Here is a 21,653-nt window from a genome sequence, read left to right on the forward strand (position 1 = left end):
CCTCAGCAAAGTGTTTAGAGGCTGAGCCTAAGTATCCCCAGTCAGTAATCCCACTCATAGTCGCACATCCAAGAGAAATGCGCACGCACCTGTACTTGAGGGGATCAGTCAACATGTAATATTTGAGAACACCAGCATTATTCAAAATACCAGCTCTATTCATAACAGTAAAAACTGGAAACAACCCAATGTCTACCAACCCAATGACTCATCAAATTGCAGCATAAAACAATGACAGTAACGATCCACCACTTGATACAGCAAGACGAACACATCTCACAGACGTAATAAGAAAAGAAACCAGACACAAGAGAGCATATATTATATTCTTCCATTTTATATAAAATGCAACAACAGACACAACTAATCTACTTTGACAGAAGTCAGAATGGTGGTTCCCTTTGAGAGGCAGGTAAACACTGGCAGGGAGTTTGAGGGAGGCTTCCAAGCGCACACCACATCCTACACATTGATCTGAGTGGTAGTTACACGGGTGTGTTCATGCTACAAAAATTCTCTACACTTAAGATTTCTGGTCAATGATACTGTAACAGCAATGTCATGGGGCAGACGGTAGTCGCGCTTGTGGTAAACACAGCATCCTCTGTGAACTTGGCAAATCTCTAAGTTGTACCCCTGAAACTAATGTAACATTGTGTGCCAACTATATTGAAAAAAAACTTTTTCTAAACTAATAAAAATGCACTAAACCAACTTAAAAAAGATTTACATGCTTTACTATAAGTATGTTCTATATACACTTTGATTTTTAAAAAATTTTTTTAATTTACTTAAGAAAAATTCAACAGGAAAAAAGTCTATGAAAGGCAAATAAACTAGTCTTAGGAATAGTCATTTACAGGCAAGAAATACGGCTTATATATCTCATTCTGTCATGGAGTCAAGTACAATGTCTTGCAAATAACAGGTATTTAGAAATACTAAGAACATGATAATAATAATAGCAATATATAAATTTACGTGTAATTTCTATTTCTATGGATACAAATACCAAGGCTTCCAGCCAGCATTTGATCATCCTCGTTAATTTCTCCTTGGACAAAATGGAAAAATGTGGACTGTTTGATTGTAATGTTAAACTGATTTGACGTTGATTTACAAGGAAATCTTAGGTTGGCCACTGGATTCTAGCCTCACCCCTTTCCTGTTTAAGAGACTCATTAGCGACTCTATGGAAACTATTTTAAAAATACAAATGAAGAAGGAAGCTGTAGGATAAGCCCACAGCACCTCACATATACCTGATACATGGGAGGTAGTGAATACATTCTTGCTGAATGCAGAAACACACACACAGAGATAATCATGGTCCCTCCCACTCAGTAAATTCAGAATATCACCATTCAGTGAAAACATCAGCCTAAAAAATGGCCAATCCAATATTTATGGCATTCATAATGAACTGGAGCCACCACAAAGCCAATCGTGTAAATAAAAATGAGTGCCCAAAAACGTATTAGTTCAATGCCCAAATATAAACAAAGCCTTCGTCTCCTATAATTTACAGTAGTTTTACGTCCCTCTCTCTCACTCATGTGAAAAACTGTTATGTTCTCAGTAGTTCAGTTTATGGCATCAAACAATCTTATCAAAAACACGTCAGCAATAATTTTCCTCTGCCTATAAAAATAGGCTGAATTTATCTAACTTTAAAAATAGACCCATTTATCCACAATATTGGCCCCAACTTGGAAGTTGTACTATTAAATTATGTTGACTCCTTGATGGGCTGAACAGGCGAAAGAGGGTGCCATTACTCATTTTCTCTCTTACGCAAACATCTGCAAGTCCTTCTCCATGATTTATTGACCGGACTCCGTTTGGGTCAATCTTAGCTGGCTCCCTTATTCACAGCAGAGGGCAACAGCAGCATCACCGTTAACGCTGAGATTTTAAAGCCGATTTCCATACCCTGAGTCATCGGGTTATCTGTAGACATGACCCCTCTTACAGAACTCTGGGCTGCGGGCTGCCCATCAGTAGGGGCAAAGGACAAAGGGTCTCTCTGCTCCATCCCCACTGTGTGACTGCATGACACTGGTGTGATTTATGGGATCACCAGTACTGCTCTCTGCTGACATTCAGGTCCTTGCTTGAGGCCTTTCCAGAGCAATATTTTTGCTTGATACAACTTATGCCATGTTTCTTGCTCGGCCAATCCTGTGAAACACTCAAAATTTTGTTCTGTAGAAAATGTCCTTGGCAGGACTGAAATGAGAAAATGTTCCACTAACAGTAGATACGGCAGTTTCTTATCACTCTATAATGAAATGTTGGGTAGCTATCTCCCACCTTCTCATTTGTGCTTCAGTGTTACCATCCTCCTCATCTCCCTTCTCTGGATCAGCATCCATAAGCAGTGTAACCAGGTGAAAAGATGGGAGAGTCCCAGGGATAGGCAGGAAGAAGCCGCTAGGTCATTTGGTCCAGCCCCTTTTTCCTCCCGTGGCATGCCCAAACCCTCTTTTACATTTGCACAAGAGTGATTTCATTTTCTAAGAAAGGAGTGAGAACTAGATATGTGTGGTTTGGTAAGTCTGAGTCTGGGGTTCATTCCAAAATTTAATTCTGGCACCTGGAAAGGTAGGATCTTTGACCTTTGAACTGTAAGGACCTCTGCTTATGTAGCTAATGCCAGCAGCCCCATGTACATCCCTGCAAGACCCAAACGACAGACGATGAGCCTGAACACTTCTCCCAGTACTTTACTGATTGAAGAAAGTTCTTAAAAAGTTACAGAGTGGGGGCACCTGGCTGGCTCAGTCCGTTAAGTGTCCGACTCTTGATTTTGGCTCAGATCATGATCTCAGGGTTGTGAGATCAAGCCCCATGCCAGGCTCCACACTCAGTGTGGAGTTGGCTTGAGATTCGTTCCCCCTCTCTATCTCCCCCTCCTTGCTCCTCCCCCTGCTCCCCCCACCTCTTAAATAAATAAATAAAATGTTACAGAGTATATAAATTCGTTTGACATTTGGCATACACATCTATTAGACATAATGACGTATCTATATACATTGGACAAGGTAAGACGTATTGTATCTAATTTAATAGGGGCAAAAGGGGACATACTTTCATCTTAATGTTTATTGATGCATGGTGAGCATGTGGTTTGGCTAGGTTTGGACAGATCCTGTAATAATCATCATCTCAAAAGCAGTTTCATTTGAAGAAAGTGTTGCAGACAGTGATTGAGGGCAATAAAGAGATTAAGATACATTCTTTTGTTAAGTACAGACATTGGCTGAAAGCTTTTATTTTCTATATGCCTTTACTACTTAGATTTAAAAAAATAACAACTTTGCAAGCTATAAATTATATTTGCAGTATAATGTCAATTAGATAAAAATGTGAGTTTTGTGGAAATTAAAATATCTCAGAAAACGTAAATTGCTTAATTTTCTAAAAAATGAAGCTTGTTTAGCCAGCGAAGCTATTTATCATAGTAGGAGAGCCAAGGGCAGTTGCTTTCAGCCCAATCACTTTGTTTCCTGAGATATCTCAGTTCCCTGATCTGAACTGTCAGAGAATTGTTCTCATGTATTCCGAGGCTATCCATGGGCTAAAAATTATTTGTAAATACCTATACAAACCCTGTCATTTCTTGAGTCAGTAGCTAAGGGGAAAAACTTTTTAAAACACTAGCCACATAAATGTCCACACCCCCTAAAGAGACATGCTTGCTTCAGCCTAGGTGAATTCTTCAAGCACCGACACCAGGCCACGTGGCATCCACACCAAACACGGCCCGTTCAGAACCAACGAAGCTCTGACTTTAACTGCTTCCCCAAAGGTCTCCAGCAGAAAACGAAATTATGCAAAGCTAACCTAAAACCAAACGAAAATAAGCGTGTGCTCCTGAATTAGGGAAAGCGCCAGTTAGGCCGCTGCAACAAAGGGGGTGCATCGGTGTGTCCATGTGCGGTCATGGACGCAGGTGGACGGCTGTCTCTGTCTCTCTCCCCTGTCCTGTACCTACACCCTCACTCCGTCAACTACCCCTCCTCCTCCCGCACTTGGATGACGGTCTCCCTCGTGGGAAAAGAGCAATCGGTAACTCCATCGAGCTCGCTAACACCTCCTCTCCCTCTTCCTCCCCCTCATCCGTCTCAGGATGAAAGGGTCTTCGCTGCCATCTACCTCTGTGCCTTCTACCCCGGCTTCCTGCCCCCTCGCGGCTTTCCTGCCTTCCCCCTCCACCCTCCTTAGAGCCCACGTCAAAGGTACTTCCGGTCGCCTTCCTCTGAGCCTTGGCCCCAGTGCTCTAGAGGCCCTGATCCAACGGCACCGTTTCCATGGCTTCGCTACCACAGGCACGGTGTCGAAGAGCTGTATCCTCAGGCCCAGCCTCTCCAAAACAGTAAATGCACCTTCCTGACACCGCAACCACATTAGCTCCCCAGGGCTGCCAGAACAGGGAACTGCTACAACTGCGTGGTCCAGGAATTCATCCTCTCCCAGCTGGAGAGGCCAGATATCCGAGACCAAAGGGTCAGCAGGGAGGGGTCCCTCAGGCGGCCGTTAGGTCTCTCTCCTGGTTCTGGCGGCCTCAGGCATTCCTCGGGGCACAGGTGCAGGGCCCCAACCCTGTCTTCATATGGCAATCTCCCTGTGTGTCTTCACATCCTCTTCCTTCTGCACACATTGGAGTCCAAATGCCCCTTTTATAAGGACACCAATCATCTTGGATTGGGGCTGACCCTAATGACCTTATTTTAACTGATCACCTCCTTAAAGACCCCATCTCCAAATAAGATCACGTTCAGAGGTGCTGAGGATTAGAACTCCAAGGTATTGTCTTGGGGAGGACACAAGCCATCTACAGCGTACCTCAAATTCAGTTTTTTCCAAAACTAACCCCACCGCCCTCCCCTGAAACCTTCATTTGGACCATGTTTCCTGGAGTCTCCTAAACTCATTTTGGTCTTATTCTTCTCCTTATCAATTACCCATCCTTCTTCCACAGCATCCCCTAAATTCCTCCCCGTCTCTTCATTCCCACAGCCACCACACAAATTTAGGCCACATTATCTTGCACCAACTGCATGGCGACTATCCCCTAGTAGGCTTCCGGCCTGCGGTCTCTGTCTGATCTCTCTATATACCAATTCATCTTATAAATTGCTGCCACATTAATCTTCCTAAAAGACAGCTCTCACCCAGCTCCCTCCCCAGAGAGGGGAAAAAAGAAAAAGAGAACAGAGGAATAACTTCAAAGGCCCTTGTTACCTTATGAATTCAGTATAAATCCCTGCCCCTGGCGGTGTCAAGGCCCCCCACCATTCCAGGACTACCATAGCTCACACCCATGCCCCTCGCCCCGGCCCCGGGTGTCTCCTGGCTGTCTCAGCTGGGAACCTGCCAAGAAAAGAGACACTTGCAAAGGGTTTTTCACGGCAAGGTGTTTAATGAAGGAGTGAGGAGTGGGCAGGGAGGGTGACAGGGTCCCAACAGAGAGGAAGCGGCAACAGTGGGGAGCTGTTACCAGCCCTGTGTCTGGGGCAACAAGGGGAGTAAACTGTTCCCAGGGCTCAGGGAAAACAGGTGCCTCCTGGACCAGAGCAGGGCCAAAACGAGGGGGAAATGCGTCAGGGATGGGAAAACAGAGAACGGTAACGCTCTGCCTCCACTCTCGTTCACCTGGGATCCTGTCTGCCCACCCTCCTACCCTTCTTTAGAAGGCAGATGGGTGACATTAAAGATTGATTTTAAAAAGGTAAAAACACAATATAAATAAATATAAAATGAACACGTGTCTGAGATTTTATGGAATTCCTAAGTAATGAAAGAACCAATATTATGTTACAGGAAGTTCAAAAGAGTACCCGGGGGCACCTAGGTGACTCAGCCCGTTGAGCGTCCGACTCTTGATTTCAGCTCAGGTCATGATCTCCGGGTCACGGGATCAAGCCCTGCTCTGGACTCCATGGTGAGTGGGGAGCCTGCCTGGGATGCTCTCCCTCTCCCCCTTCCTGTCCCTCTGCCCCCCCCCTCCACCTGAGCACTCCTGTTCTCTCTCCCAAAAAAAAAAAAGTTCAAGAGAGAATCCAGAGAATGAGCACATATGAAAGTCCACCAGGAAAAGTGACACGAATCTGCCTGCTGAGTACAAAACCACGCAGCGTGGCCACCGCGTTCCACCAGACACAGCGTGCACTTCCTGTGACCGAGAACCACGCACTCGCGAGTCACCGCTACGTGCTTCCCACCGTACAGAATCGTAGAACAGCTCAAAGACAAGTGAAAGGCAGCGATCACCCAAATGGGTCAGCGAGGCAGATGGGACACCCACAGTCCTCTTTTTGTTGGCCATGTTCGCAGTCTTCCACAACTTTCCTGACCGTTGGAAGGAAGGATGGAAGGAGAGGATGGAAGGAGGGAGAGAGGGAAGGATAGAAAAGGGCTCTGGCACCGGAAGGACCGCGGGCTCCCGACCAACATCGCGTCGTCCCTCGCTGTCCTCGAGCGAGTCGTGTCACCGCTGTGCCACTCCTTCCTGAGGTGCACAAAAGCACTCAGCTGCTCTACGCATGAACCGAACTGCTACAGGAATCGAATGGATGGTGGCTGTCCTGTCTGAACTCAATAAATGGTAGCCGGAACACCCGAGAAACTTTCACTTCCCTTCACCGTAAAATCCTGGAGTTAGACCTGACGCTCCTATTGAGTCCGAAAATTCTGTGACTATAAATGTTGCCTCCTCCAGGAAGCCTTGGACAACTGGAATTATCAGACACGGATCCCTCCCTCCTCAAAATCCTCTCCCATAGCAGTTTTCAGTAGTAGGACATTTGCCTTTCCCGTGTTTCCCATCCCGCCCACCAGAGACAGAATTAAACTCCACCAAGGAGAACAGGCTCAGACCGATTTGAGTCCCAGCACCCAGTGTGGTGCTCAGCACACAGCAGGTAGTCAACAAATATTTCAAAATGAACTAAAAGAAAAGGCAGGTCAAAACCACAATGAGCTATCCCCTCACACCTGTTAGAATGGCTATTATCAAAAAGACAAAAAATAACAAGTGTTCAAGAAAAGGGGAACCCTTGTGCACTGTTGATGGGAATGGGAATTGGGGCAGCCACTATGGAAAACAGTATGGAAGGTCCTCAAGAAATTAATAGAGCTACCATGAGATCCAGCAACACCACTTCTAGGTATTTAACTGAATGAAATGAAAACACTAACTGAAAAAGGTATCTGCACCCCATGTTCCCTGCAGATACTTACAACAGCCAAGACACAGAAGCAACCTAAGTGTCCATGAATGGATAAAGAAGATGTGGTATATATCCAATGGAATATTATTCAACCACAGAAAAAGAATGAAATCTTGCCATTTGTGACAATACAGATGGACCTCAAGGGCATTATACCAAGTGCAATAAGTCAGACAAAAACAAATACTGTACGAACTCACTTATATGTGGAAAGTAAAAACAAAAGCCAAACCAAAAAACCAAACTCACAGATACAGAGAAGAGATGGCTAGTGACCAGGGGTGGAGGATGGGAGGGTGGGTGAAATGGGTGAAGGGCATCAAAAGGGACAAACTTCCAGTTATAAATAAGTGAAGTCCTGGGAATATAATGTACAGAATGGTGATTATTGATAATAATACTGTATCAATTAGAAAGTTGCTAAGACCAGTAGATCTTAAAATTTCTCATCACAAGAGAAAAATATTTTGTAGCTGTGCATGGTGATGGGTGTTAATGAGACCTGGAGACCCGTCCTGGTGACCATTCCACAATATGTACAAATAGCGAATCATGATGTTATATGCGGGAAATTAATGTTATCCGTCAACTACATCTCAAATAAATAAAATACACAAACATACATACGTACATCCTAGAGCAGTCCTGTGGGGGGCAGAAAATACAAGACAGGGCCCTGGAGCCAGAAGCGTAAAACCACAATTCTCTCTTCTCCTTTACCAATTTCTGTACCTTCTTCTGCCTAAACAGGACTTAAGTGAGGCCAATTCTGCAGGCTTTCCTGAGGGACGCTGTTCCCTGCATCAGCTTTTATACTCAATGACACCTCTTCTCCAGGAGATGATGGCCCCCTTTACTGTCACAAAGAGGACAGCAGTTGAACAGGATGCTTTCAGCTGCCTTGACAGCCGTCAATCAGAGAGTATTCATCTCAGCTTTTCATTTGTCTGTGACTCAGGGAGAAAGAGTCTCCCGATGTTTCACCGAACCTACGACTCAGAACTTGTAAGCTGATCAAAACTCCCAACAGCGGGCACTGTCCCTGAAGACAAATCACGTCAGATGTGTCCAGCACCAGAGGGGATGGAAGGGATATTCTAAAAGAGAGTAAGGAAGAATGCAAAATGGCATCGAGGATCAAATCCCGTAAGTGTGTGAGTGCATATCCGTACATGCGCATGTATGTGTGTGCGTGTGCGTGCATGTGTGTCTGTGCGTGCATGTGTGTCTGTGCGTGCGTGTCTGTGCATGCATGTGTGTGCGTGTGTGTCTGTGCGTGCATGTGTGTCCGTGTGTGTCTGTGCGTGCATGTGTGTGCGTGTCTGTGTATGCATGTGTGTCTGTGCGTGCATGTGTGTGCGTGTGTGTCTGTGCGTGCATGTGTGTCCGTGTGTGTCTGTGCGTGCATGTGTGTGCGTGTCTGTGCATGCGTGTCTGTGCGTGCATGTGTGTCTGTGCGTGCATGTGTGTGCGTGTGTGTCTGTGTGCATGTGTGTCCGTGTGTGTCTGTGCATGCATGTGTGTCTGTGCGTGCATGTGTGTGCGTGTGTGTCTGTGCGTGCCTGTGCGTGCGTGTGTCTGTATGTGCGTGTGTGCGTGCATGTGTGTGTCTGTGTGTGTGTCCCTGCGTGCATGTGTGTCTGTGCGTGCCTGTGTGTCTGTACATGCGTGTGTGTCTGTGTGTGTGTGCATGCATGTGTGTCTGTGCGTGCATGTGTGCACGTGTGTGCCTGTGCGTGTGTGTGTCTATGTGCGTGTGTGCGTGCATGTGTGTATTTGTGTGTATGTCTCTGCGTGCATGTGTGTCTGTGCGTGCCTGTGTGTCTGTACATGCGTGTGTCTGTGTGTGTGTGCGTGCATGTGTGTGTGCGTGCATGTGTGCACGTGTGTGCCTGTGTGTGCGTGTGTCTGTATGTGCGTGTATGCGTGCATGTGTGTGTGTGTCTGTGCATGCATGTGTGTGTGTGTGCTGAATTTTTCAAGTGGCTCAATCATCCTTCAATATGCTGCTCTTCTCTGAAAGAAAAAAATTATGATCTGCCCTATAGGTTCATAACAATACATGTCCCTAGAGTACAATTCTTTAAAATACTGTCTTTCCTTTCAGGGACACCTGGGTGGCCCAGTTAAGCATCTGCCTTCAGGGGCGCCTGGGTGGCACAGCGGTTAAGCGTCTGCCTTCGGCTCAGGGCGTGATCCCAGCGTTCTGGGATCGAGCCCCACATCAGGCTCCTCCGCTATGAGCCTGCTTCTTCCTCTCCCACTCCCCCTGCTTGTGTTCCCTCTCTCGCTGGCTGTCTCTATCTCTGTCGAACAAATAAATAAAATCTTAAAAAAAAAAAAAGCATCTGCCTTCAGCTCAGGTCATGATCTCAGGGTCCTGGGATGGAGTCCCCCACGTCAGCCTCCCTGCTCAGTGGGAAGTCTGCTTCTCCCTTTGCCCCTCTCCCTGCTTGTGCTCTCTCTCTCAAATAAATAAATAAAATCTTTAAAAATAAATAAATAATAACATAACATGAAATAAAATACTGTCTTTCCTTTCAAAAAGGCACTTACTTTGAGGGGTGCCTAGGTGGTTCAGTTGGTTAAGCGTCTGCCTTCGGCTCAGGTCATGATCTCAGGGTCCTGGGATCAAGCCCCGTGTGGGGCTCCCAGCTCAGTGGAGAGCCTGCTTCTCCCTCTGCCTCTCACTTGTGTTCTCTCTCTCTCAAACAAATAAATAAAATCTTTAAAAATAAATAAATAATCCCAAAAGGCACTTTGATGTGTATTTTCACCCGTTAGCCTATTCCCCCAAATTTCAACTGTTCCAAAAATAAAATGAATCAAAATTTTTCAGAAACTCTACAAGTGGGATTTGGGGCTATTTTCAGAGATCTATGTGGCATTTTATTTAAGTTTCAATTCCCGTCTTAAGTGTCGTCCTACATTCCGGATGTGGTCTCTGTGTAATTCTCACATCTCGTGTGAAAGCTGGTCTGTTTTCACGGCCGCTTAGCCCGCCTCACGGAGGTGGGGTCTTTGAGCCGCCGTGATGGCCGCGCTCATCACCTCTTCACCTTCTGCCCCCCTGAATGACACAGACCACGGGCCTCCGGGGCCATGAGCTCATGGCTCCCAAGCTGATGCGCACAAGGCTCCGCGCTTCGGACACCTCAGCTCTACGGGCCCGTCTTCTACGTCCCAAGTGTCTCCCACGTACCTGGTATTACGCAGGGAACAAACTAAGCTCCCAACGTGCGCATCTTGAGTTAGGGTAACCGAGTCAACTGTGCATATGATGCTCTATTCTGTATTTATCATCCGAGTACCGGCTCACCGAATCCGTTCCATTCAATTCCACAAACATTTAATGAGTGCCTGTCATGTGGTACGTCTCCTGGGAGGTGCTGGTGGTTCCAGAAATTCACACTCGATACTATACAGTACATTCCCACAGAGGGAAGCACGGCATCGAGTTCCCCTCCTCTGTTAAAGCACATTAATCTACAGCAGAAAGGGACCCCAAAGAGTCTCTGAGCGTATGGGTTCTAGAGCCCACTGCCTGGGCCTGAAACCCTAGCTCCCGGCCTGGACCTGCCCACAGGGGTCAGATGACTGAACTTCTTCATCCCTGACTCTGAGGGATTTTTGTAAGGATTTCATGAGAAAATACATGTAAGATACTTAGAGCAGACATTCTGGACAGTGCATATAAATGAACCTGCCAAAAATTAACAAGACAGGAAACAACAAACATTGGAGAGGATGTGGAGAAAGGGGATTCCTCTTACACTGTTGGTGGGAATGCAAGCTGGTGCAGCCCCTCTGGAAACAGTGTGAAGGGTCCTCAGGATGTTAAAAATAGAGCTACCCTACGACCCAGCAATTGTGCTCCTGGGTATTTACCCCAAAGATACAGATGCAGTGAAAAGAAGGGCCATATGCACCCCAATGTTCATAGCAGCATTGTCCACAATAGCTAAATCGTGGAAGGAGCCGAGATGCCCTTCAACAGATGACTGGATTAAGAAGATGTGGTCCATATACACAATGGAATATTACTCAGCTATCAGAAAGAATGATTACACAACATTTGCGACAACATGGACAGGACTGGAGGGGATTATGCTAAGTGAAGTAAGTCAAGGAAAAAGACAATGATCATATGGTTTCATTCCTATGTGGAACGTAAGGAACAGCACAGAGGATCATAGGGGAAGGAAGGAAATCTGAAGGGGAAAAAAATCAGAGAGGGAGACAAACCATGAGAGACTATGGACCCCAGGAAACGAACTGAGGGTTTCAGAGGGGAGGGGGCTGGAGGGACAGGGTAACAGGGTGATGGGCATTAAGGAGGGCACGTGTGGTGTTGAGCACTGGGTGTTATACACAACTAATGAATCATTGAACACTACATCAAAAACTAATAATGCACTATATGCTGGCTAATTGAACATAATAAAAAAAATGAACCTGCCAGAAATAGTCACCAACAGTATAAGTAGGTAACTACATAAAATAGCTCTGGCCTCCTGACCACTCCAGAGAGAAGGTAACCCTTCAGGGCTGCCACCATACTTCAGACGACTCCCATCAGCCTCTAGAACTGTCCAGTGTCCCTAAGAATCGCCCAGACAACCAAAGAAAGACACGTGGAATGGTGCCGGTGTGTCTCTGGCCCTGCCACTACCGAAATGCCATCTCTCACAGCCAGTGCCCCCACAGGCCCTGTCGCTTACTCCCTTCAAAAAACAAAACCAAGACCTTCAAAGAACTAGAAGCAGCACCAGAGACCAACATCTCATTGCCACCCATGAACTACTTCAAAGGAATTTCACGTTAGGGTCAAAATTTGGTAAAAAGAACCATGGAGTACTATCTTTCTCTCAGGAGAGTGAGTGTGTTTTGTGTGTGTAGGTGAGAGACCAAAATTTTTTAATGAAAATTTCTTTGAATGTGAAAGAAATACAAACTCCAGTGAAATTTCACAGAAGTTAAATCCTAATTCCTTTTAGTGTGGTAACCAGAAACCTGCCGTGGAAAACCAGTGAGCACAACTTATAATGGCTATGAAGTCAGTGGGACAGTTAGTACTGACGTTAACAATGTCCCAACTTACTGAGCACTCAAGGATTTTATTTTTCCTGTAATGTTCCGTTTTCCTGTCTCTTTTATTTTTTTGTCCTCCAAAAACATATCTTTTGTTCTATATCTTGAGTTATGTATTAAAATATGAATGAAATGCATGGGTTCACGTGAATATTAGGAGTCAGATTCTAAATTCAGGGGGAAACAAAATATTTTAAAATTTCCTAGGAAGTGAAACAAATATGCAAAAAGTCTTTTAAATCGTAAACTTTTGTAAGGAAAAAAAAAAGTACTTGCTGTAGGAGACAAAATAAATTGGCCACAGTAATACTCCAGCCGTGTCGACGGGGGTGTGTGAGCCTGTGTCCCTCACTCACCAACCACACGTGACTCTCCCCGGGCGCACATCAGGAAGTGTGTGTCCTTGTGAACGAGTGTGCGCTCACAGCACCCCTGGGGAACTCCCGCTTCAGCCCTCCTCAGACCCAGCAGGGCCCCATCGCCCTGCGAGTTCCTACAGCGCGGTCTCCTGTTTGGGGCACGCGGCCCTGCATCCGCGTGGCTCCCCAGCTGGATTTAAGGTTTCTTCCGGTAACTTGGCAAATACTCACCATCAATGGGTCACTGTGCACAGCCACCTAGGGGAGGTCTCACCCGGGCAGCCAGGGGCTCTGGCTCTCTGGGCCCCTTCCTCTGGCGAGAACCCTGCTTGGTTAGCGGGTGTGGAGGCAATGACAGCCAGGTGCCCGGGACACTCCAAGTTAGTAGCAGGGAAAACTTGCCAATTTCCGTTTCATTGCAAAAAACATCACTACAGAACTTACACTGGGCCACAGGAACCAGGAAATCCACCTTCCACCTGGACTTTGAGGCCAACTGTCGTGTTTTAGAAAACCCCAGATATATGGGTCACTCGTTCACTAACCCAAGTCATAGGAAGCCAGAGCAGCCCTTCGAAGCTGAGACAGTAGAGAAGATTAGCAAAGAAGTTCACCTGGAGTTCAGTGACCGACCAACCCTGTGATCTAGCAGGATGAGGATTTCCAGGGATCCCCGAATCACTAAAAGTATGCATCTCCAGCTAAAGGGCAAGGTTTGTTTAGTTTTGTTTCTATAGTCATCCTTCTCAATGACTTGAATTTGGCCGACCCCAGGAACTCAGCATGGCAACGTGAAGCCACCTCAGAGCGCCCCTCAGAGCTAGTCTCCGCTTGGACACCTCCGACCCCAAAGCCACACAACCCCTCATGTTCCTGTGTTCTTCCCATGATTAACAGACGTGAAAATAAGGGGATGAAACTGCTCCATGGGATGCCTCCGCCGTGCCCTGGAAGTCACCTCACCACCTAGAAGCTTCTCACTTGAAATACAAATTCTGACAGGGACCCAGGGTCTCTCTTCCTCTCTCAGACCTACTGAAGCCTTCGTTTATTCTTTCTCTCCTTAGGTCACCTGTCTCGGTAACTTCCTTCTCTCAAATGCTCCTCACACGCCTGGCGCCTGATGCCCTCCCCAGCCGGCCCAGGAGCCCCTGCAGCCCTCCCATAGCCAACCAAGCCAGCCATCGTGCCTGTCTCACCCACACCCTCCTCTCTCCTCCTCTCGAAATCTAACCGCCCACCTCCTACTCTTCTGCCTCTAGGAGGGATCTTACTAACACTCCCCACCCCACCGTTGGCCTCCTTCCCTCATCACAGATCCCTTCTTTCTGCACCTGAACACACTCACGTGACTTTCACATCTAACTCGGGAGGAGAGAGGGAGGAACTTTTCTCTTGTCCTGGTCTTCCATCGCCAAACGATTCCTCTCAAACCTGTCCTTGTAGGTAACACTGTGCTAAGCATCATGGGAAATGAATGCCCCCCCCACCACCACCACCACCACTCACCTACACAGTTGCAACCCTCCCACAGAGCACCAGGGCACCACGAATGAGTGGTAAAATGTGTGGAACTGGGACGCTCAAGAGACGGTCCGAGAAAGCTAAAATCGGAACTGGCTGGAGAAGTCCTAAAGCTGCAGCAGGCTGGGGAACTAAGGAAGCTCTGAAAAGTCAGGTTGCAGAGGGTCGCGGGCCAAGGAGAGCGGTTACACTGCCTGTGACAGGAATCTGGGACTGGGCAGGGGTGGCATGAACACAGGGCTTTAGGATGATTCAGATGGCAGGAGAATTCAAGGCGGGTTGCTAGTGGCTGGTGGCGGCGGGGGGCCGATGAAAGTCAGAACAAGTACTGGGGTATGAAAGAAATCTAAATCTGAGCTAGATGCCAAGAAAACACCACAGGAGACAATGCCAAATGAGATATGGGAGGAGGAGAAAAGAGCTCAACCAATGCATGGAGCGTCTCCCATGGGCCAGGCACTGGAAGAGCTGCTTCACAAGAATCCTATCACGTGACTGTCAAAAATCCCTCTGAGATGCCTAATACGATCTTTAACATTTTCAAATTTTCCTCAGGCACCTAAGCTAGGTGCTGGTGGAGAAAGGCCTCAGACCCAGGTCTTCTGGAGGTGAGGACCTGACTGGTGTTTCGGGGCCAGAGCTTAAAAAGGGAGCCCCGCTGGCCGACAGAGAGCCACGGGGAGGAAAGGCCACTCAGGACCAAATACGCATGAGCCCAGGATGCTGTGTCTGGAGGCAGGAGGGGAGTCAAAACAGAGGCCGCCAGAGCTGGAAATAGGCGGATGAGGACTCTCAGATCGGTGGTGGGTTTCTCCTACAGGAAGGAAAGATCTCGAGAACGTTCCTATAATTTCTCTGGCTCTCAGAGTTGGAGGAGGTCATTGTTAAGTCTTTCCAAACTCTTATTCCCAGGATCCCAGACTCAGTGGCACAGATAAGCTCACGAGGGCAGAAGAGACAGAACAGGAAACCGGAGAACCTTTGGGGATCATCACAGACTTGGAGTTCAAGAAGCAAAAAGAGCCCCAAAAAGCATGAACAGAAATGTATAAAAATGACTCCGAATGTGCCACGTGTCCCAAGGCCAACAGAGGAGCTTCCGAAGGGAGGGCGAAGTTAGCAGAGTGTGAGGGGTTCTAAAGAAACAGGGGCGGTAGGGAGCATTTTTACTTGGCATGGAGGAGGTTACTGGAAACATCCAGCAGAGTAGTTCCAAGGGATAAAAGAAGCTAGATAGCAATTACTAGCAGGGGAAGAGACAAGCAGTGGGTGGAGACCACACTGGGAAGAGCTGAGCAGCTAAGTGACGCACTGGGGTCAAACCCAGACACTGTGAGGTGGGAGAAACGACCAGGAAAAAAAGAAAGAAAAAGAAATGACCGTGCTTCAAGATCAACCAGAAGGAAGAGTGGTGAGGGAGGCAAAGAAAGGATGGACAATGTGTACGAGAGTCCCATCCTGGACCAGGGGGCAAGCATTGCGGTCTAGGACACATGAGAAACTGCGACTTCTTCCAGGGGCTGGAAGGACGGGAGCAGATTTGGACGGTGAACCCTGGGAAGGGGAAGAGAAGGGTAAAACGGGACAGTGGGTTTAAATCTACTCTGTAAGGAAGAACAGTGTTCTGTAAATGACGTTTCTGACCATTCTTCAGAAATTTTCACCCCCTCTGTGTGACTCTACACCACTGTTACGGACTGAATGTCTGCATCCCCCTAAAATTCATACACTGATATGGTAACTCCCAGTGGGATGTTATTAGGAGGTGGGGTCTGTAGGAGCTCAGCAGGTCAAGAGGCTGCGAACCTTATGAATGGAATTCATGCCCTTAGAAAAAGAAACACAGCTGATATGCTTTTTCTCTCTCAGCCATATGAGGATATGACAAGAGGACCATCTGCAAACCAGGAAGGGGTCACACCTGTCACAGCACCTTGATCTTGGATTCCCCGACCTCCACACCTGTAACAAAATAAATCTTTGCTGTTGAAGCCACTGAATCTATGGTATTGTTATAGCACCGTCACCAAGACAGCCCCTAATTTGGAGGATGACACTGGGCCAAAGCATCTCAGCTCTCTACACTTTGGCTTCCTTATCTGTAAAATGATGGGGGAGCGGGAGGCAGAGGTAGACCAGGTGATGTTTTCTAAAGGTCTCCTCCTTCCCTAACATCCTAGAATTTTTTTTTAATTTTTTTAAAGATTTTATTTATTCATTTGACAGAGAGAGAGAGAGAGAGAGAGAGACTGCACAAGCAGGGGGAGCAGGAGAGGGAGATGCAGGCTCCCCGCTGAGCAGGAAGCCTAATGGGGGGGTCGATCCCAGAACCCCGCCCCCGGGACCACAACCGACTGAGCCACCCAGGTGCCCCTAATATCCCCTAATATGCCCCTAATATCCTAGAATTTTTACATGTGTTTTTCCTCCTGCTTGTCCCATGCCAGCCCCTAAATCTTTCCTTTGCAATTACAATTGCAAACCACATCTCTCCTTACTTCGGATGCTTAACACCGAATATCACACCATGCATACAGAAGGTGTTCGACAAATGTTTCTCTGAATTAATAAAACGCCCAGAATGCCACACTTTCAGGAAACCAATGTGTGCTTCGGTGTCTCTCCCTCTCCCCAAGGGCTATACCTACAGGAGCGCAGTCCCCAGAAGTTGCAATCTTTTCTCAGTGAATTCAGCCTTGATAAAAAACACTTATCGGAAGCCCAAGTACAAGTAAGACTGAATGTCAAGTAAATTAGTGCCCTAACTGTTTCAGAGTCTGCCCTTCCTGCGAATGTATACACACCAATTTTTGAGTTAAAAAAAAAAAAAAGCCTGATTATGTAAGCATGGGCGTGCCTTCCAGCAGATCCTTAAAAAAAAATAGCACAGTGCATGTCTATCTAACGCTCCTCATGCCTTCATTACCAAGGGAGCAAAAGGTGCAAATTCCCACCGCTCACTCAGAGTCTTTTCCTTTGTACTCGCTGACATTTCTACAGCTGACAAAAGCGATTGGGTACCCTGTTTGCTGCAAAGCTAACACAGACTTGAACCGCTGATAAGCAGCCCTTCTCTCCTCGAAAGGACGCAAACCTAAGATCTGAGTTTTAGTCTTAGTTCTGCACTGCTGAGTCCCTGACTCTGCACAATTAACCTTCTTGTGCCTCCACAAAGGGGCGAAACATTCTGGCCCATCTCTTTTACACCACCATGCACTGATGTTTATACTTTATGACTCTTACTATTAATTGCTTACTATTAAATGCTTCTTATCATTATCAGCAAGATGAACACGCACTGTGAAGAAATCCACAGTGAAAGAATTCATTCTGCAAAGGAAGGCTGGAGAAAGCTCACGCATTCCCATCAGAATAATTTTTGCAGCCCCAATTCAGTTCTCAATCTCAGTCTATGCATAAGTACAAAAGCAGATGCCACTCAACTTGTCCACGCAAATGAAAGAATCGACCCTTGACCAAGGTCATTTTACATCATGGGTTTTCTTCAAGTCAAGGATTCCTTCTCTAAAACGTTGTAAGATTGCTTGAAAAAGAGGAACATCACTATGGAGATCCATGGTTTTAAATACCAAATCACAGCTCAGTGACACACGAGGCCGTTAATGAACATTTCACAATAAAACAAACCACACGTTCCAAATCATGAGCATGTGGGGATAGGACAGCGAACAAACCCATTATAGGCTGAGGGCTCATTTTATGATCGGGTTCTGCTTCAGCACACCCAGACTCTACTGGTCCACTCTCAATTTCTCTCAGAGATAAATACATCAGAGTGGGCATGCTTCCAGCTGGTGGGGGAGCCACTGAATCAAAGCTGATCGTTCATCTACAGAAGCACTTGAAAGGAATGTTAGCAAACTCACAATTGCATAATGGAAAAGAGATGGGAGAGGGCCTGGCGCAGACTAACCTGTGACAAAACTCCCTTCACAGATGAAGAATGAATTCACAGCAGTGGCCATAACTCATGCACACAGTTCATTAAAGATTTCACCTTTGCTTCCTTTAACAATGATCGCAATCCTCTTCTAGAAAAAGAAGAAGAATAGCTTTCCGTGGACAGCAGGATGCCAAGGATGCATCAATGAGCAACACTGCTTGAATAAAAATCCAAGATGATACTTACAGTGCTCTAATCAGATACAGGAAATGATCAGTCAGCTTCACAGTTGAGGTCTCCTATTGACTAACTGATTTTCTTTTTTTTAAAACACAATAGCTTTATCCATAATTCCTAATTATTTTACCCAATATATAGATTGTTAATACTAACTGGATTATTAGCAAAAGAAAAAAAGAAAGGAAGGAAGGAAGGAAGGAAAGGAGGAAGGAAGAAGGGAAGAGAAAGGGAAGAGGAAGAAAAGGGAAGGGAGGACAGGACTTATCATGACAAGACTGCAAGAGTGCACACTACAGAAATGGCCCAGAAAAAATAAGAAAGAGATGAATTTACTGTAAGAACTACATTCTCTCCATTACTAACTCCATTTACCATTTCTGAGCCATTCACATACTCAGGTTAAAAGGATAAAATGAAAAGGAGCAAGGGCAGAAGGCAGAGGAGCTGTTAAAGGATTTGCGAATTTCCTTATGAAAATTGTAAAACTTAGAGGAAAACACATGTTTTCCTTTTAGATGTTAAGCTAAACCTAAAGAAAAAAAAAATTCCCCTGCTCCACTGTACCACCTCCTTCAAGGTCATGTATCATCAGCACAACCTAGGGATGTTTTATAAAAGAAAAATCCCAGCCTAGGACTGCCAGATCTCTACACAGGACCCACTTATCAAAGGTGCTGCTCGGGCTGACAGGGAGCTGTTGAGTGGCCCAGAGCTAACATTACTTTATATGTGCACAACCCCATCAGCAAGCACATTGCCCCGGTCTCTATTAAGTATTCTGATAACACCACCTCCAACCAGCTTGGCTTAACATTTAAGCCTGCAGGAAGCCCTTGAGGGCATGAAGCCTTCCAAAATTTTCTAGCTGATTTTAACCCTATAGAGTTTGAAGGGAAAAAAACCTGAATTTAAAAATTACCCAGCAACTAAATATTTTATCCACCTGAACAAAAGAGCTCATGGTTTGGAGAAACATATTTTCATGTGCCTCTTACTTTTTTTAAATCTTATAGACAGTTTTTTACTTACAAAAAAAAAAAAAACCTGTATGACTAGTAGGCTTAAAACATTCCCCACGAGCAAGGTTTTAGCATACAGGCTCTTCAGAGCTGGATCTTGGGCCAGTGGTACTTCTAACAGCATATGTAATGGTGCAGAACAGGCAACCATTAGTTCAGATCATTCTCCATCTGATGCAGACCCTGGATTTTGTCCTTTCCAAAGGCTTTCCGCCCCCCCCCCACCCTAAATATTAAGTGAAAATGAACACCTTAAAACAATTAGGAGAACAAAAGGAAAAACAGTCACTCACAATGTTTTCAAATTTACCCTTTTCATTTGTTTGGCTACCAAATACATCACCTAGACAATTTTCACACCTAAAAGTTGCTGCCTGCTTAATATTTCAAAATTTCAATATGTCTATGATATGCGTAACTATGGAGGTAATTGGGAAGTGATCTCTTTTGCACTGTTGAGGAAAGAAGGGACAGCAGAAGCTGCAGTCCTCAGGCGGGGGTGGGGGAATCCTGGAAGGGAGTATCTTTCGGAGACAAGTGCAGGAAAAGGACGGACAGGATGCTGCGAATGCTAACTAGGTTATTCTTAACGCGAAGTTACGGCATTTTCTTTTGCCAAGAGGTTCTCCAGTCCCACCTTTGAGGTGAGCAATGCCTCAGCCTGGGAAGTATCTGCAGCGTTCGAACAAATCAGCGAGAGGAAGGAGCAGTGCCAAGAGGTACTTAAGGAGAAAAAATTGTGTTAGTGTGGAGCCAACCTTTCCCTGCTGCCACCCAGTGTGGAAATTCCGGGCAGCCACCCTGCCCTTACACACACACATACACACGCACACACACTTTGCTGCACTAGGCATTCAATAAGCCAGCATTTAGAGAACGACACGTTCACAACGTCCCCGCCACCCCCGCGCGCGCACACACACGAACACACACACACACATACACACACACACTCGTCTCCCATCCCTTCCACGTTCTGCAAGCGGTCGCAGCACCACCGCCCCAGCGCCGGGGCACCTCGGTGACCGCGGGGGCGACTCCCCTCCCCTCCGCAGCACCCGGACTTGGGGGCACTCTGGGGGCCGCGTCCCGCACCCCCTCCGGGACCAGCCGGCCGAGGCGCGCTCCACGCCAAGTAGGCGAGTCCCCGGGTTGCGCGACAGCGCGCGGGTCTAGCCCGCAAGCCAGAGAAACCGCGCCGAGGCGGAGTTCCCGGCGACACCCCGCGGACCACGCGGTCCGCACCCTCCCCCGCGGCCATCCGGAAGGCGCCAGCCCCGCCACAGGTCAGGCCCGACGGCCCCCTCCGCACGGACTCCCGCGGCTCCGGGGCGCCGCTCCGAGGCGCCCCGGGACCGAAGCTGCGCGCCTCCCGCCCGCTCGCAGCGCTCCCGCCGCGCTCCGGCCCCGGCTTCCCCCTCGCGCGCACGGACACGCACCCTGCCCTCCCGTCGCCCCCACGCGGCTCCTCCGGAGCCCCCGGGGCACCCCGCCCCGCCCGCGCGCCCCCCGCTGCCGCCGTCGCTCTGCCCGGCCCGGCCCGGCGGGTGGCTGCGCCGGCGCCCCGTCCCCGGGGGAACCCCGGGATGCGCGCCGCTTACAGTTCGCAGGAACTGGATCTCGTCCTCGCCCTCTCCCCCATCGGCCATGGCTCCGCGCCTTCTCGCCGGGGCTGCCTCCCGAGCCCCGCGGAGCCCGGCGGCGCTGGCGGCCCTCGCGCTGCCTCCTGCTGCCGCTGCTGCTGCCGCTGCGCCGCCCGAGCCGGGGGCGGAGGGGGCCGCGGCGGCCGGGTGCGAGCGCCGGGCGGTCCCCGCCTGCAGAGCGGGGGAGGAGGCGCGGGCGGGGGCGGCCGAGGCGGGAGCCTCCCTGCGCCGCACTGTGCGGGAGGAGGGCGACCCCGCAGCCCAGCCGCGCCGGCCCCGCGCTCCCTGCCTGCCGCGGCGGACTGCACGGCCCCGGCTCGCGCGAGCGATTGAGCGGAGCCCGCCGAGCCCGGGCTGGTGCCGCGGTGGGGGCGGGGAGTGGGGGCGGCGGGCGGGGAGGAGCTCGCCGGCTCCCCTCTGCTGCAGGTAATCCGCAGCCGGCTGCTCGGCCCGCCAAACCCGAGGCCCAGCGCCGCTTACTGGCTGCGCTGGGTATCGAGGCCCTAGCGCACGGACGAGAGCACAGCCTTCCGCCGGCGCGGGTCTGGAGCCCCGGGGCTCTTGCACCTGCCCCTTGAAACCCGGGGCCCAGCGTTCCTTCCTCCCGGAGGGGGCTTCAGCGACAAGTGCCGCAGCAC

At 48.2% G+C, this 21,653-nt stretch overlaps 1 protein-coding gene across 1 annotated transcript in view; it reads right to left on the reverse strand.

Moving 5' to 3' along the window:
• RYR2 (ryanodine receptor 2) overlaps positions 1 to 21,122 on the reverse strand; it is a 718,243-nt gene extending 697,121 nt beyond the window's left edge. The window contains exon 1 of the mRNA XM_087863178.1: positions 20,974 to 21,122. Coding sequence (XP_087719304.1) covers positions 20,974 to 21,021 — 48 coding nt within the window. The 5' untranslated portion in view covers positions 21,022 to 21,122. The remainder of the gene's footprint in view (positions 1 to 20,973) is intronic.
• Positions 21,123 to 21,653: the final 531 nt, after the last annotated feature.

Source organism: Ursus americanus, chromosome 6, assembly GCF_024610735.1.
Source record: "Ursus americanus isolate L20-20 chromosome 6, mUrsAme1.1.p, whole genome shotgun sequence".
Taxonomy (NCBI): domain Eukaryota; kingdom Metazoa; phylum Chordata; class Mammalia; order Carnivora; family Ursidae; genus Ursus; species Ursus americanus.